The 15636-nt window shown below is 59.5% G+C and overlaps 2 protein-coding genes across 5 annotated transcripts; one reads left to right on the top strand and one right to left on the bottom strand.

Moving 5' to 3' along the window:
* The first annotated feature begins 11 nt into the window (after positions 1 to 11).
* TRAPPC2L (trafficking protein particle complex subunit 2L) lies at positions 12 to 3863 on the top strand. Of its 4 annotated transcripts, none has more exons than XM_087419795.1 (6): positions 44 to 114; positions 389 to 721; positions 1599 to 1771; positions 2085 to 2172; positions 2309 to 2388; positions 3655 to 3863. In XM_087419795.1, the coding sequence occupies exons 3-6, from the start codon at positions 1656 to 1658 to the stop codon at positions 3698 to 3700; spliced, it is 330 nt and encodes a 109-aa protein (XP_087275921.1). In that variant the 5' UTR covers positions 44 to 114; positions 389 to 721; positions 1599 to 1655; the 3' UTR covers positions 3701 to 3863. The 4 variants fall into 4 exon arrangements, with proteins under 4 accessions (XP_004437082.1, XP_087275921.1, XP_087275920.1 ...); XM_087419794.1 differs by lacking the exon at positions 389 to 721 and adding an exon at positions 940 to 1021 and having other exon boundaries at positions 100 to 114; XM_004437025.3 differs by lacking the exon at positions 389 to 721 and having other exon boundaries at positions 12 to 114.
* Positions 3864 to 7932: 4069 nt separating this feature from the next.
* On the bottom strand, positions 7933 to 10641 carry PABPN1L (PABPN1 like, cytoplasmic). The gene is made up of 6 exons (XM_087419796.1): positions 10371 to 10641; positions 10063 to 10201; positions 9691 to 9758; positions 9092 to 9198; positions 8153 to 8295; positions 7933 to 8027 (listed from the first exon to the last, which is right to left on the bottom strand). Exons 1-6 carry the CDS (start codon positions 10617 to 10619, stop codon positions 7969 to 7971), a joined length of 765 nt encoding a protein of 254 aa, XP_087275922.1. The 5' UTR covers positions 10620 to 10641; the 3' UTR covers positions 7933 to 7968.
* Positions 10642 to 15636: the final 4995 nt, after the last annotated feature.

Raw genomic sequence — 15636 nt, 5'->3', positions numbered from 1 at the left:
CGGGGCCTTGCCAACCCCGAGGCTCCGGCGGTCGCGTGAGCGGCGGCAGGGTCACGTGACGCGGCAGGCCGGCTTCCCAAGATGGCGGTGTGCGTGGCGGTGATCGCCAAGGAGGTGCGTACGCCGGCGGTCCGGCCCGCCCCGGCGCTCAGCCGGCCCCGCGGAGGGGCTGCAGCGGGAGGGCGGCCGCGGGACCCCTTCCCGGACCCGCCCGCGCTCTCCGCCCTCCCCTCCGTCCCTGCCCGCGGTCTCCGGAAGGGCGGGCCCGGCGGCCTCGCCGAGCCCCGGTGGTCCCGGGCGGTCCGGGCAGGCGCCGCCCAGACCCGCATCTGCAGCTGCCGGGGTGTTCCCCCGGCGCCCACAGCCCAGGACCTCCTCTCCCGTCCAGGGCCAGCCGTCCGTGCGCGGGCTCTGGATTCTTGCCCCCGAATCTGGCCGTCCACTCCTCTCCGTACTCCTCCACCGCGCACCCCCGCCGGCCACTCCATCGTTCCCCCGGACCACTGACAGTCTCCACACCGCAGCCACAGTGCTATTTGAAAAACAAGTCAGATCGTGTCACGCCGCTGTGTAAAGTCTCTCCAGTGGCTTCTCATTGCCTTAGGATAACGGCTGAATAACGTGGTCGCTTCCTCCTCGTCCCCCATACCACTGACACCCTCCACTCCAACCCAGCGGGATTCTTGCAGCTCCTCGACAGGCTCTGCTGTCTCACTTCTAGGTCTTTGCACTGGGAACCCCCCTTCCCGACTCCCATCCCTTTCCTCGTCCCCATAGATTTCATTTTCTCTAGAAAGCTGTTTCTGAATCCTAAGACTGCGTTGGGTGGCTGTCCTGGTGCTTCTGCCTCTCCTAAGCCCGGGCCCGCTGCGAAGCTTTCTGAGTGCCGGCTTCCCGCTTGGCGTTTTCCCCTATAACGCGTTACTTATTTGTTGACAGGTTTGGTGATTGTTTCCTTCACCAGATGTCAGCCCCATTAGGGCAGGGGCAGCGTTCATTCACTCTGTCTGCGCAGTGACAGGTGCGGGACAGAAGCAGTAAATTGTGGCATGGGGGAGCCCTTGGAGGACACTATTATCTCTGCAGTCAGGATGGTCAGAAAAGGCTGTGCAGAGAGATGAAGGGAGGTGTGAGCCGAGCCCTGAAGGGTTTAGTGAGGGGCCTGCCAGTGCCTCTGCCCAGGTGAAGAGAGTGCGGTGCGTTGCATATTGGGAAACAGCCAGTATTCTGGGGCCAAGAGGAGAGCACGTGCTAGGACTGGGCCCCACATGGAAGGTGGGTGACCTGTCCAGGTGACAGGGTTAGTTGTCAGGCTGTGCTCAAATCTGTTTTTCTGAGCCATCTTCTCTTTTCTGCCCACCCTAATGATGCCCCTTTGCAGACAATACGTAAACCTTCTCAGATTAGAGTGGGTCCCCTGGAGGCAGTGCCCACAGCGTTTGGAGGATCAAACAACAGGTTTTAGAGAATGAGAGTGTGTTCCCGGCTGGTTGGTGCTTGGTTGTTTCTCCCTCTGAATGCTCTGTGGCCTCGTTTTCATCGTGGGGGCAGACAGGGTGGATTCTCATCACGACAGTTGCCGTCATCCTTTCTTGCAGAATTACCCTCTCTACATCCGCAGTGTCCCCACAGAGAACGAGCTGAAGTTCCACTATATGGTGCACACGTCCCTGGACGTGGTGGACGAGAAGATCTCGGCCATGGGGAAGGCCCTGGTGGACCAGAGGGAGCTCTACCTGGGCCTGCTGTACCCCACAGAGGACTACAAGGTGTATCCTTCACGCTGTGGGGGGCCTGTCAGCAGGGGTCTCTCCCCTCAGGGTTTTGCATCTGGGGATTCGGCCTGCAGTGGCCCGAGGTGTACTGTAGGATGAGATAACCTTGAATGGCTGGTCCTCTTGGGACTGGGACAGCCTCTGGGGCACTTCGTGTGATGCAAGGCTGTCCTGTTTCTCCAAAGTGGTTTTGGAGCCGGGGGATGTGCACAGATGGCCGTCCCTCCTCGCATGCTTCCTCGATGATGCTGTGTTTCATGCTGTCACAGAGTCCCTTGGTTGAAGCACGTTCCCTAACCAGCTGTGCAGCTACGGCTACGTGACCAATTCCAGGGTGAAGTTCGTCATGGTGGTGGATTCCTCCAACACGGCGCTCCGTGACAACGAGATCCGCAGTGTAAGCACACGGGATGTGCAGGCCAGGCCCCGGCCGCTTGGTCTTTCCTTTTCCCTTTGGAGATGCTGAGAAGCCAAAAACCTGGCAGTCGCTAGGTGTACGTGTAAATTAAGAACGCTGTTGGTTCTTGTTTCAGATGTTCCGGAAGCTGCACAACTCCTACACAGACGTGATGTGCAACCCCTTCTACAATCCAGGGGACCGCATTCAGTCCAGGTGGGCCGCTGCTCTCCGGAGTCTGCCGCCCTCTCTTTGTAGCTCTGCCCTGCTAAAAGGCACTGTTCTACGAGTCAGAGAGGGGTGGACACTGTTCCCTAAGGCAGCGATTTTGAAGCAGCAGAACACTGTTTTTCCAAACAGACTTTTATTTTTTTATTTATTTTATTATTATTTATTTATTTATTTTATTTATTTATCAGCTCTGAGCTAACATCTGCCAATCCTCCTCTTTTTGCTAAGGAAGACTGGCCCTGGGCTAACATCCGTGCCCATTTTTCTGTACTCTATATGGGACGCCGCCACAGCATGGCTTGCCAAGCTGTGCGTCGGTGCGTGCCTGGGATCCGAACCGGCGAACCCCGGGCCTCCGCAGTGGAGTGTGCGCACTTAACCACTTGCGCCACTGGGCCAGCCCCCAAACAGACTTTAGAGGGATCTCCAACACAGAAACCAGACGGAGGGGAACTGGAGGGGTACGTGCAGAGCTTGCCCATTTGGTTTCCCAGGTGCACCCAGGAGGTATAGGGTGCCCCCACAGAGCCCAGTGAGGGCCCAGGCATGTGGACAGGAGCCGTCGGGGAGAAAACATGCATTTGTCGCTCACCCCTTTCTGTCTTTGATGTTGAACTTGGACAGTTAGGAAATCGGATTGGAGGTATCTTCCAAATAGCTTTCAAATAAACACAGTCTTAACATGGGAACGTCATGAGGATGCTTCATAAAGAAGCGTTCGTGTGCACACACTTTGAACTTGCTCTTGGGAGTTTCCGGCACTCCTAGACACAGTTCCCAAGGGCTCCTCGTAGCCAGCGGGTGAGAGGACATTGCAGTGACCGAGCCAGGCCCCTCCCATGCTACCTTTCCTTGGCTGTGACACTGTGTCCTGGGTTGTCCTGGTGGCAGAATCATGTGGAGCCCCATGTCTCCAGCTGTGCAGGGCGGCGACAGCTGCTGTTCTCGCTGCACCCCAGCCCTGTGTGCCCACGCGCAGCTCCTCCAGCCCTGCCTGAAGACCCGGCCAGGGCAAGGCTGCGCTGAGAGGGCCAGACCTGGGGGAACTGCGGGAGTGAGGGGCACGAGACAGGTCTCATCCCTGGGTGTGGTGGCACGCACATCCTGGCCTCTCAGCTGAGTTGGTTATCTGGACCTCAGAGACCAACGCCCCAAGCGTCCTGGGAGATGAGGGGTGCACAGAGCCTCTCTCTGCCGGCAAGGGTGGGGGCTGGCTCTGCTCCTCTTGAATAGGTCTGCTTCTCTTTGCAGGACCTTTGACAGCATGGTGACCTCTATGATGATACAGGTCTGCTGAGCGAGAACTCTGTTGCCCGTCGTCTGGAGGAGAAGCCTTCTGTACATAACTGTAGTGTTTAGACGTGTATTTATTATTATCCGCCTCTTGCCGAGTGTCCCGGATATGCTGCTGGGGGCAAGGCCTCGAGCAGCGTGCCAACTAAAGGTCTTGTGAGATCAGATGTGGCGTTTTCCGTCTGTGTCAGCAGAGGGTCTGGCTAAAGAGAGTCTAACACAGGACTTTTGGGGGACGGGGGCAGAGGTCCGGTACCAGACAGAGCGGGGAGCTGTTGTGCCCAGTAGGCACGCAGGGGCAGGGGGAGGGGGCGGCGGAAGGAGGCGCACAGGACCCATGGGCTGGCCTTTCTGCTCCGCCGTCTGCCCTCCTCGCCCTCCACGCCCTCCAGTAGCTGACCAGTGGGGTGTCTGTGCCCAGGGCCAGATCTAGAGGGGCACACGGGACAGCCCGCACGCCTTCCCCTTGGGGAGAAGTCCTCTTTCTGGGTTCAGCCGCAGCCTTGGGAGGCAGCCCTCACGAGATCCAGGAAGCCACTCGTGACCGTGGCGTCTCCTTGGCTGCTGCTTTCTGAGCCGAATGAGCAAACTCCAAGAACCTGTTAGTGCGCAGTGGTTCCTCGTGGCCAGACGGAGGTTAGGAGATAAGTCCGCCCTCTCCTGCTGCCCCCAGGCCCCTGGGCACACTGCAGTGGGGTGGGGGCTTACTTTTGAGGAGAGGCTGATGTAATTGGATTTCTGCTTTCTGCCTCCCCATAAGCCGCCTCAGCCAAGTTCAGATGGCGGTCTAACTAGCTGGCCACAGCTGGTGACAGCCCCTCTGGGATCAGGTGGCCCAGGTTCCAGCACCCTTTGTCATTTGGCAATGTGGTCCATGAAGTGGGAGAGGTGCCAAGGGCCCTCGGGGTCTGAGGCCCGCCCGCAGCGAGTCTACTCGTTTTCAGAGCTGCCGGCTTCCCTGAGTTGGCTCCCCAGGACAGCTGTGAGCCCCTCTCCTCCTTTCAACTGCTCTGAAGAGGCTCTCTGACCACAGGAAGGCAGCTCAGACCCCTGGGGGAACCGGGAAGGCTGTCAGCCTCTGTGGGCCCCGGGCTGGAGCTGGAGCAGGACTCACCTCTGCATGCTTTTGGGTTTGCTGCCCTTCTAACCAGCGCAGGATTGATTTTTCACACTACAGAAGTAAAGGAACGAGTCAGCTGGGAGTGTGTGTTAAAAACACAAGTCCCTGTCCCCCGCCCCACCCCCAACCCCCCACGCCCCGCCACAGGTGGAATTGACCTAGAGGAGGGCTGAGAACAACCACAACGCAGGTGCTGTTTCTGATGCCAGTGGACGGCAGGCTGTCTGCACATGGGACTTCTTCCCTGCCATCTAGCTCACATCTCTGGTGGAGCCTTCAGTAGTCTCTCCTGCCTGGGGAGTGGCTGTGGTAGGGACTGCAAGTTGCTGACCCAACGTCCATTCTCTCTTGCTTTCTTACTAACAGAACCCCAGTGTTATTGGGGGCAATTGACTAGACAAAAGATATTTCCTACCCTCTGTAGCATACAAGGGTAGGTAGTTACGGTACCTAAATGGATGGTGTTGGTAGGAACTTGCAGGAAGGATACTTTAAAAGAGGATTCAGCTGGCAGATGGAGCACCCTTTCTTCATCTTTTCCCTTCCTGCCTTGAACTTGGATGCAATGGCTGGAGTTCTGACAGCCATCTTGAGAGCATGAGGACAAGCTCCACCCCTAAGGATGAGAGAGCAGAAACCTAGAAGGAGCCTGGGTCTTTGGTGACATACTAGGCCCGGACTACTTATGTTTAGCTTTTTTTTTTTTTATGTGAGAAAACAAACCCCCATCTTTTGAAGCTACTCCTATTTGGGTTTTTCTGTAGGTGCAGCCAGACCAACCCATACTTTTTACATTGGGGAGTTTTCACACACATTATTAGGTAGCATCCCAATTTTAAGCCTGAGAAAATCAAAGGTTAGAAGTAATCTGCTAGCCTTTGTTCTGCCAACGGAACCATCAGGAGGGCAGTTTCCCCTTATCTTTTCGCATCTCTATAAGTGAGGTTGGCCTCACTGCGGGCCACCTGCCCCTGCCCCCTGCCCCTGCCCTTGCCCCGTCCCTCCGCCGCAGAGCTGAGCCCCCTTGGGTGCAGCTCCTAGTTGGCCCTTGGCTGTTGCTGCAGGTGACTTCTCTGCTGAAGTTCACGCCAGCAGTCTCTTCCCTCAGGCATCAGCACTGCTCTCTCCCCTTCCTCCTACCCAGAGCAGGTGTGGTGAGGGGAGGCCAAGTCTCGGCCTGTGCGGGTCTGTGCGGGCCTTCTCCGTGCCTCACCTCGAGGCCCTCGCCACCCACGTGACGGCCATGTCAGGAATGCTCTGTCTCCCCGCCCTTGGCCTGCTCAGGCCTGAAACCCACTGGAAAGGAGGGACTCCTGGGCTCACTCTCCTCACAGTGGCCAGACAGAGGGATGAGGAAAATGCTTCTGAAACAGAACTAACTCCTCGAGGTAGAAGATTGCTGGGGATCTCATGGAAAAGCCAACGTGCCATGACGACATCAGGCCGGGGGGGCTGGGGTGGGGGTGGGACATGGGACAGCCCAAGGTGCTGTGCTGCTGGAGCTGGTGTCATCTGCGCGGTGCTGCGTGAACTGTGTGTCCTGGTGTGTGCCTCTCCTGCAGCCCCCCACCTACGAATGGTCAGGCCATGCACAGCGCCACCTGAGCTGCTGGGCGGCCTTGGCAAGGTCCCCTGACACTCAGCCCCTCCTACCCACCTCATCTGGCAACTTAAAACAACAGAAATTTACTCCCACAGTATGGAGGCCAGAGCCAGAAATAAGGTGTCAGCAGGCCTGGCTTCTTTGGGAGGTTCTGAGGCAAGGTCTGTCCCATGCTCTCCAGCTTCTGATGGCTGCCAGTGATCCTTGCGGTTCCGTGGCTTATAGACACATTGCTCTGCCTGTGCTGGCACATCTCTCTGTCTCTCATATCCAGGGTGTGTCATTGGATTTAGGGCCCACCCAGATGATCCAGGATGCTCTCATCTCGAGATCTTTAACTCAACTACATTGCAAAGACCTCTTTTCCAGATAAGGTCAGATTCACAGGTTCTGGAGATTAAGAGGTGGACATTTTTTGGGGGGGCCTTCATTCATCCCACTACGAGGGCCAACGTTGACCTCAGACCATGGGGAGCGTGAACCTGGCCTGAGTGAGGAAGTCAAAGATGCATGTGAGTGGAGAGCAAAGAGGCAGCTGCCCTCCACAGAGAATGCTGTCTTTGCCGGTGCTGGAGAAGGGGGAGCGGGACAACCACCTGTGGACTGAAGCACAGAGCAGCTCTGTTCGCGGCTTAAGGAACTGATAAGTAAGCACAACAAGGCTAGGAGAGTGGCTTTAGAAAGGTCAAGGGGGGGCGTTCATTAGTTACTTAATGCCAGAACTAAGTGTTTACACCGAGGAACATACTGCCCTGCCAGGGAGAAAGCCAGTGAGTCTCCGAGTGGAGGGGCCGGCGGTGAGGGTGCCCAGCGTGGAAACGCCACTTCTGCTTCCTGAACTCCTGGCGAGGGCCAGGCCTGTACCAGGTGCCTGAGGGGAGTGCCCTTCTACAGTGCCTCACAGGTGAGGGCCCACAGGGACAGGTGTCTGTCACACACTGCGGGGGAGCACGTGCCCCAGAGGCCACCGGACCTGGGGCAAAGACGTGGTTAGCTATGCTTCCCTGTAGCACGGGGGCTGGTGGTGACAGTGTAAACCTGTCGGCTGTCAGCAGTGAAGTGGGGTGCAGCCCTCTCTCGGACCCGCAGCCACACCCCAACACCTGCCTTTCTGTGGAGTCCACCTGAGGGAGCTGCAGAGTGAACAGGTGCCCGAGAGAGGAGAATAAAAGGGGAGATCTGTTGTCAAGCGCTTTTAAAAAATATTCAAATTTAATAATTTATGTTTTACCATTAAGACATTTCTGTTTTTCTTTAAAAGGAATTAGTCCAAGAGCCTGGAGTATGCCAACCCTGAGCTGACTCTGCTGCCTGGGCCTCACCTGCCCAAAGTTTTGCCCAGGGCCCTCCAACACCCTAAGTGGCACTCCCTAGTGGGCCATCCTCCCACCTGAGTGGAGGGGGCAGGGCCGGTTCTTCAGGACGCGGCTGCAGCTCTCCCCCGTGCCCTGCCAGCCTGCCCTACGACCCCACAGCACTGCAGGCCCGGTCCTCTGTAGTAAATGGTCCCACATGGAAACAGCTATTTACTCCTGACCCAGCCCCACTCTCAAAATCTGGGCATCCCTTCAATACGGTGAATACCACGGTGAGCATCTTCCACGCGCCCTGCACGGACAGGGGAGGGAGGTGAGCTCCGCACCAGGCCCGCCCCCTCCCACCGGCCCCGCCCTCCCCGGGCCCCCGCCCCCTCCCACCGGCCCCCGCCCTCCCCGGGCCCCGCCCCCACTCACCGGCTCCGCCCCCGTGGTCTGAAGCGGGCCCCGCCCTGGAGGCTGCTGCGGGGGAAGGGCTCCCCGCTGGCGCATGGGTGTCTCCGCAGGCCCCCGCGGTCGGTGGAGCTGATGCCTGGTAAATTGGTCCTTTTGGGCAGCACCTAGAACCAAAGACCATGCCGGTCTGAGATCCCTATTCTCACATCCCTCCACCCCAAGTTGCCTCCAGGAAGCCTTTCTAGCTTTCTCTGCTGGAGGCTCACAGGCAAGTGTGCACAGACCCCAGCGCCCACCAGGCCCTCAAGGCATGGGGCCATCTGAGGCATCAGACCCGAACCTGTCCCCCACCTTCTCAAGATCCCCACTGGGGCCTCAACTGTCCAGTCACAAGCTGTGGTCCAGTGCTGTGCCCCTGTCAAGCCAACATATCCGCCTGTGTGTGTGTGTGGGGGGGGCGGGAGGTCTGGCTCAGCGGGGAGCCTCCCCAGTGCCACACCCAGGTCAAACCCGCTGGGGTCTGAGGTGCCCCCATCCTGCCCCACCCCCAGTGGATGTGCCCAGAGACATGAGAGGAGGTTGGAGAGGAGATTAGAGAAGGGGCAGGCTGGGTCAGCTGTATGTGTGTCCTTGGGCAAGTGCCTCAGCCTCCCTGATCTTGCCATTTCGGGGCCTCTCGGGGATTAACGGGTTAATGTAGAGAGGCTCAGAGCAGAGCCCCCACCCCTCGGCACCTCCAGGTGCATGATGACGGTGACTCATGGGGGCACGCACCTTGATGACCCGGCCTCGGAAGATGCTCTCGTTCAGCTGCACGGCGGCCTGGGCTGAGCTCTCAGTGGCAAACTCTATGTAGGCATAGCTGGGGCAGGGGTGGGGGCAGGTGAGGGCCACCCCGGGTCACCTATCCTTGGCAGCACCCCAGGGCACCTGGCCCTCTCCCTGGGACCCTGCACTGACCCCTTGGGGTGTCCAGAGAACTTGTCACACAGGATGGTGACCCGATGGATCTCCCCGCAGTGGTTGAAGTAGGCCTCCAGCTCCTCAGCCGTGCCCCCGTAGTCCACCTGACACAGGCATGGCCAGGTGTGGGGGACCCCTGCAGAGGCCTCACTCTCCTGGAGTCTCCTGCAGCGCATTTTCTTGGTGGAGAGCAATCTATTGGACCCAGGGTGGGGGGCAGACACCTTGGGGGGAGGCCTGCTGGGGGTGGACTGGAGACTGGTAGGACCACTCCCCACATGTTAGGCAGCGCCCCAAGTTTATTTGGCCTGTGCAAAGTGTGTGTGGCTTTTTAAAGAGGAATTCGTTGCCAGTGATTGGCCAACTGGGAGATTTCACATGGAAATCCCGAATCCCAGCTCACGTGGGGAAATCAGAACGCCTGAGGACACAGGCCCCAGTCCCTCTTGGGGACAGCCCCCCATCAGACCCCACCCTCGTCCTCTCTCTCCGGGGCCACGCCCCATATGTGTCCCCCCTTCAATCTTAGCAGCCGGGAGGTGGCAGACCCGGGGTGCCCACTGAAGGGACCCTAGCTTGCTCCCCACCCCACTCACGTTGCCCACGTAGATGGATCTGTGGTCCGCCTGCACCTTCTCTGTGGGGGTCCTGGGGCTGGGGCAGCCTGCGGAGGGAGCAGCCTCAGGACTAGGGGGTTGGGGAGTGAGGGGGGCTCCCCGCAGCTGCTAAGGGCAGGCACCTCACATCTGTAGCTCCTTCCTCACTTCTCGAGGGGAGAGGGTCACCCAGGCTCTTCGGGAAGCTGATGCTCGTGGAAACCCCGACTCACCCTGTGAGCTGGCACTGTTCCTGCAGTCGCTCACAGCCCACCCCAGTTTACAGGGGAAACAGGTCTTAGAGCCGCGTGCTTGAGGACTGGAGAGGCCAGTCGCACAGGGAAGGGGTCGGCCTGGCCCGCTGGCTCCTACCTGTCTCGGGGCTCAGCAGCTGCCCGGCCAGCACGGCCCTGGCGCCCTCCTCTTTCCCCGTCTGGGCCTGCGCCCCGGGCGGCTCCGGTCCCTGGGCCCGCTCCAAGGCCCACAGCTTCAGTTTCACGGCCTCCAGCTCCTGCCAGCACACAGCCCCAGGCTGAGCCCAGAGGCAGGATGGCCCCCAGGCTCCTCTCTCGAAGGAGGCCCAGACCCTGCCTGTTCTCAAGATCACCTGCCCCCCCCACCATGTACCGGGCCCCTGGGTCCCCAACCCACCTCTGCTGGGCGCTCCATGTGGTTGTTACCTGGTCAGGTACCGGGCACTTGGCCAGGTCCTCCCTCCCCAAGAGAGACAGCAGGAAGCCTGCCTCCTCATCCTCGTCTTTGGCTTCTCCTGTTTCCTCCTCCTCCTCATCCCCACCCCCTGGCCCCAGAGGGCTCTTCTCAGTCCTGCTCCAGGCCCCCCAGCCCTGGGCCTCAGGGTCCGAGGAAGCTCTCTGGAGCCAGGCCTCGGTTGGGGGTGGGAAGAGAGTTTGGCTGAAGAAGGGCCACATGGTGGACGGGACGAGGAAGGTAGGTACTCGAGGCCTCCGCTGCTCACTTCCACGCCAGCACCTGCCTGTGCCTTCCCAGGGTTTTAAGCCCTCCCCCGGGCCAGCTGCTCCCACTAGAGCTCTGAAGAGCCTCCCTCTGGGCTGGGGCCAAGCTTCCAGCCCTGGCTTCTGGGCCCTGAGGGGTCAAACGCCACGGATCCCTGCCCCTGTCCCTTCTTCCAGGGCACTCAAGGTGGAGAGAGGAGCCCAGCTGAGGCAGAGACCACGCTGGCCACAGTGGCTGAGCTAGGGGTGGTGACAGCCCGGAAAGCTCACCAGGGTCACCACTCAGTGTTAGATCTCCAGTGGTGGGCCACAGTTAGGATGACATGGGCATGAGCAAATTATCTGAGTGTGCAGAAGCAGATGGCACATGCGATCACAGCAGGCTTCCTAGAGGAGGTGGTGTTTGAGCTGGCCTTGAGGGATTGGGTCAGGCTGAGGCTGGGTGGTGTACAGCTTAGGTGGAGGGAACAGCTTGAACAAAGGCCTGAGGGGTGAGAGCAGGGAGTGTGCCACGGGAGTCAGAGCTCCGTGGACTGGGCCAGGGCGGGGTCCTGGGCCTGGAGGAGAGACAGCTGCCTCTGTCACTCCTCTTTCCACCCACCGCCCGCCGATTCTCTATGGACCCTCCCCTCCCCCACCCCACTCTGGACCTGCTTTTAGGTAGAGCCAATTAACTGAAGCCGTAATCCTGCCCTGGCCACAGGCACAGTGGTTGAATTACTGCAGCTCAGGCAATGGCCTCGGGGCTGAAGGTGTACTTTGTGAAGCCTCCTGCTTCTGCTGCTGGCCTCCACTCCCCTCTTCTCGCCCCTGGAGGGTGGCTGCTGGCCTGCATCCCTGTGTGCCCTGGTCTCCTCCGTCTCTCCTTGGCTGGCCCTGGCTCGGTCTGGGTGGACCTCTGCTGTGCCTGTTCTGTCCAGACCCGTTCATGGGGGACCCTGTGGGTGTGTTTGCCCGCCCTCCAGGCACAGCTGGCAGGTCCAAGTCAGGCCATTCGAGATCTTGTCCATGGGAATTTGGAATTGGGGGTGGAGCTGAAACCCGGGAGCCGGCCAGCCATTCCTCCCCCGGGGGCTGAGGTCAGGGGACACCTGTGCTGCCTCCTCGGCCTGACTCCCTTATTGCACCGGTTGTTCTCACCTCCACAGAGGCTGAATTGAAGACTGCATGGTGCCCCTGGGCCCCCGAGGGAGGGCCATCACCAGGCAGTCTCGAGGCCTGGGAGGAAGACCTGCCCTGAGTTGGCCGTGGGCCTCGGGCCTCCCGGCTGCCGCCCTCCTCAAATGCTGGTCCCTATCCCCACACAGCCACACGCACTTAACGTGTGTGCAACCCCAGGGGCACTATTGCCACTGTACTGCTGCCTCCAGGAGGCCTCCCTGATGCCTCCTGCTCCCTCTGGTGGCCAGGGTGCCGGGCCTCACCCTCTGTCTGTCCTGAGTGAGCTACCGGTCTCCAGGGCTCCCTTGGCAGGCCAGGGGACCTCAGGGGCAGCAGCCATGTCTGTGCTGATGACAGGGCCTCGGCCCCAGGCCGGCTGGATGAGGATAGAAGTGCAGCCGCTGCGTGTCTCTCTCCTGTAATGTGAGGCAGTCAGGTCTCCTCCCTCCTGTGGGTCTGAGGCCCCATGGAGGGCTCGTGGTCTGGGCCCTTCCCTCCCCCTCCACGTGGGAGCCAGGACACCCTGCAGCTCTGTCTAAGCCAAGAGCAGGCTGGACTCAGGCCTGGCCCCGGCCAGCCTCCTCTGAGCTCAGACCTCTGCAATGGAAAAACGTGGTCACCCGCTCTCTGCAGAGATTGCTGACACACCAGGCCCAGCTGAGGCTCCTGCCAGCGCCCGGTGTGGGGACAGGCTCGCCCCCATGCTGGCCTTTCCAGTGACGCCTTTCAAAATACACCGTGTTCCAAGCCTGGGCCCGAGTATTAATAACATCCCTTCCTCCAGGGAGCGCCAAGTCCTGGGCACCCGACCCTGGACGGGACCCGCCCTGGGAACTGGGACACCACGGCTATGACACCCTGGCTCCTCGGGGTCAAGGTATCCCTTCCCTCAGTGTTCATCCTCAGGTCCCCTGCCCATCTTCAGGGTCTTGCAGGATGTGTCCAGCACTGCCACAGGCAGTGGGGCATGGGGCCCTGAGGCCATGATTGTCATCTGGGGTCTAAGGTCGTCTAGACCACCTTGAAGACACAGCCTGCAGAAGTTCACCCTGCTAGCAAGAACATAGGAGGCTGTGGGTGGACTGAGCAGAGGGTCATCCACCCACATCATGTTCACACCTCAACCCACATCCCATGTCTGTCTGTCCACCGCCGTGGGGCAGGGCCTTGTCTCTCTTGCCTGGCACCAAGAAGGTCCCCAACACGTCTTGGGTGAATAAATGTGTGAAACAGGGCTTAGCTGGAGTCACCTGGAACCCAAGGAGAGGCAGAGCCTGCGATGGCAAACTCTGGGTTTATTTACCACACAGAGATAACCGACGGGACCTGAGTTGTGACCTCTCACAGTGCCCAGATCAGACGCAGAGTCCATGGGGACGCGCGAGGGGCACACACCACGGATCCTACACAGTGCCAAGGAACCGCTGCAAGAGACCCACCCAGTGCTCTCCTTTTGGGAATTAAAAAAAAAGAAGAAAGAGGAAGTGGAAAGTCAGCCCACTCCCCACAAGGCTGTGCATGGCTGTGCCTGGCCCCATTCCCACGGACCGACCCCTGGGCCCGCGGAGGCCGCAGTAGGTGAGCCGGAGGCCAGCCTGGCCGGGCCCCTGTCCAGTGGGGAGTGAGGCCGCCCAGTGCCTGCCTTCTGATGCTTAAAAGCCGGGCTCCGGTTTGAGTCCCGATGTTGTGTTAACTGCTACACGGGCTCTTTGGGTGGCACTCCAGGGGCCAGCTGAATTGAAATGAAAGGAATGAAAGCATGCAAAATAGAGTTTTCCGGAATTGTGGGGACCAGTGTGGGTTGGTGTCACAGACTCCAGCTCCCCAGGCCTTATCCGTGAAGTGTCCAGAGGAGCAGATGGGTCCCCAGAGCCCAGCTCCTCCTTGCATCCCCTCTGCTTTCCTTCTCTTCCTCTCCTGCCAGCGGGACCATGATCTGGGGCTGGCTCCCAGCCCCTTTCTGGAAAATGCCCCGTGTGGCATGGGAGCCTAGAGGCAGGTGGGAACGACCGCCGGGGTAGGGAGAGTTGGTGGGGGCTCGGCCTCGCTCCCACTACCCCCTTCCATCCTGGGGTCCCAGAGGCTGGAAATGAGCCTTTCCGAGCTCTGCGTAGACGTAGGGACGGAGCCTGCCCAGCTGCATTCAGCCGATGGTGTGGATGTTCTCTGGACCCTAGAGGCCCAGCACAGGGTTCTTTCTCCCCTCCCCTGCTTTCCTGGGGACACCACTTCTGGGCAGTGACCTGGAGACACGGAGAGGAGAGGGCAGCCCTGCTCTGCAGTGTTGGGGTCTTGCCAGGGAATGTGCTCACCCTGACTTGTGGCCCCAGTCACAGGGCTCCTGAGCAGGTGTGTGGGCCACCTCCCAGCGCGCACTCCTGGCCCATGGCCACCACACTTGCCAGGCAGGCCCAGACTGGCCGGAGCTGTTGCTAGGACATTGGTCCAATCTGCCCACAATGCCTGGAGCAGGCCTGGACCGATGGCTGGGAGTGGGTGGCTGCGCCCACAAGCAGTTTCCTTTAGGGCAGTTGAGGTCACGGGATGGTCCAAAGCACCCTTGCAGCTTTGGACACTGAGGGAGTTGGTGGTGCTGCTCTGGGTTCAGTGGATGGAGAGGTGGTTGGGTGTGTTAGATTGGAGAACGGATGGACAGACACATGGTGTGTATAGGGGTGAATGGTGAAGAGACAGGTCGATGGGTGAAAGAGTGGGGGGCGGTGGATGGGATTAAGTGATAGTTGGGACAGAGTAATGGGTGGATAGATGGCTGGCTGGATGGACGGATGGATGAATGGGTGGGTGGATGGATGGGTGGATGAGTGGATGGATGGGATGGGTAGGTGGATAGATGGATGGATGGTGACTGGATGGACTAGTTGATGGATGGATGAATGGTGGATGAGTGGATGGATGGATGGGTGTCAGTGGGTGGATGGATGGGTGTCAGTGGGTGGATGGATGGCGAGATAGATGACTGAACTGGTCAGAATGATGAACTGATGAAAGAAAAGAATCAATAAATAACTGTAGGTAGGCTGAGAGAATGGGCAGAATAATGGCCAGACATGCTGGCTAGACATGCTGGGTCAGGCAAGGTGGGTAGATGCCAGAGATGGGCCTTTGGTGTCATTTTGAGGATATATTTGGAAAAATTTGCAAACAGGAGAAAGTTAGGACCTGTCCTGATCCCTCTCCACCATGTCATTGCAATGAAACCCAAACCAACAGCCCCCTCTTCCATCTGTCTCCCTCCGCCACTGAACTTCTTGGGCCCTGATGAGTGACCCCACCTGTTGAGCCCATGGGAAGCCCCCTTCCTGGGGAGCCAGCTCCTCTCGTCCCATGGCCATTACTCTCCTGGACCCCCGAGGCTTTCTCCAGCTTTCCTCTTTGCCCCACCCCGGTAACACCCAAGGCTTCCCTTTGGTCCTGGTGAGCTGTGGGGATGCGGACCCTCTCTGTTCAGATGGGGTCTGGGCTTTATCAGCCTGTCCTCGCATGGAATGGGAGGCCCTGGTCTTTGCCTTCGTCCTGGTGGGTGGCCAACAGAACACCCCCCAGACACCACCTGGGGACGGCAATGAGTCCTAAGAGAAAGGCCCAGCTGGGTCCAGGGCAGGATGGGAAACAAGGAGAGGAGGTCAAAGGTCACACAGTACTTTCCAGAGAGGGCCTGGGTGCCAGCATCCGTCCTGCCGTCCCCCGTCCCCCGTCCGTCCCTCATCCCTGGCCTGGCCCTGTGGGCTGGGGAGCTCTGGCTGCTGCCCTGCCATCCTGTTGTAGCTTTGGCCTCAGGATTTGAGGGGAG

This window comes from Ceratotherium simum, chromosome 30 (genome assembly GCF_057802395.1).
Source record: "Ceratotherium simum simum isolate JZ-2026a chromosome 30, ASM5780239v1, whole genome shotgun sequence".
NCBI lineage: Eukaryota > Metazoa > Chordata > Mammalia > Perissodactyla > Rhinocerotidae > Ceratotherium > Ceratotherium simum.
Note: the sequence above shows the minus strand (reverse complement) of the source record. Positions and strands in the feature narration are given on the sequence as shown.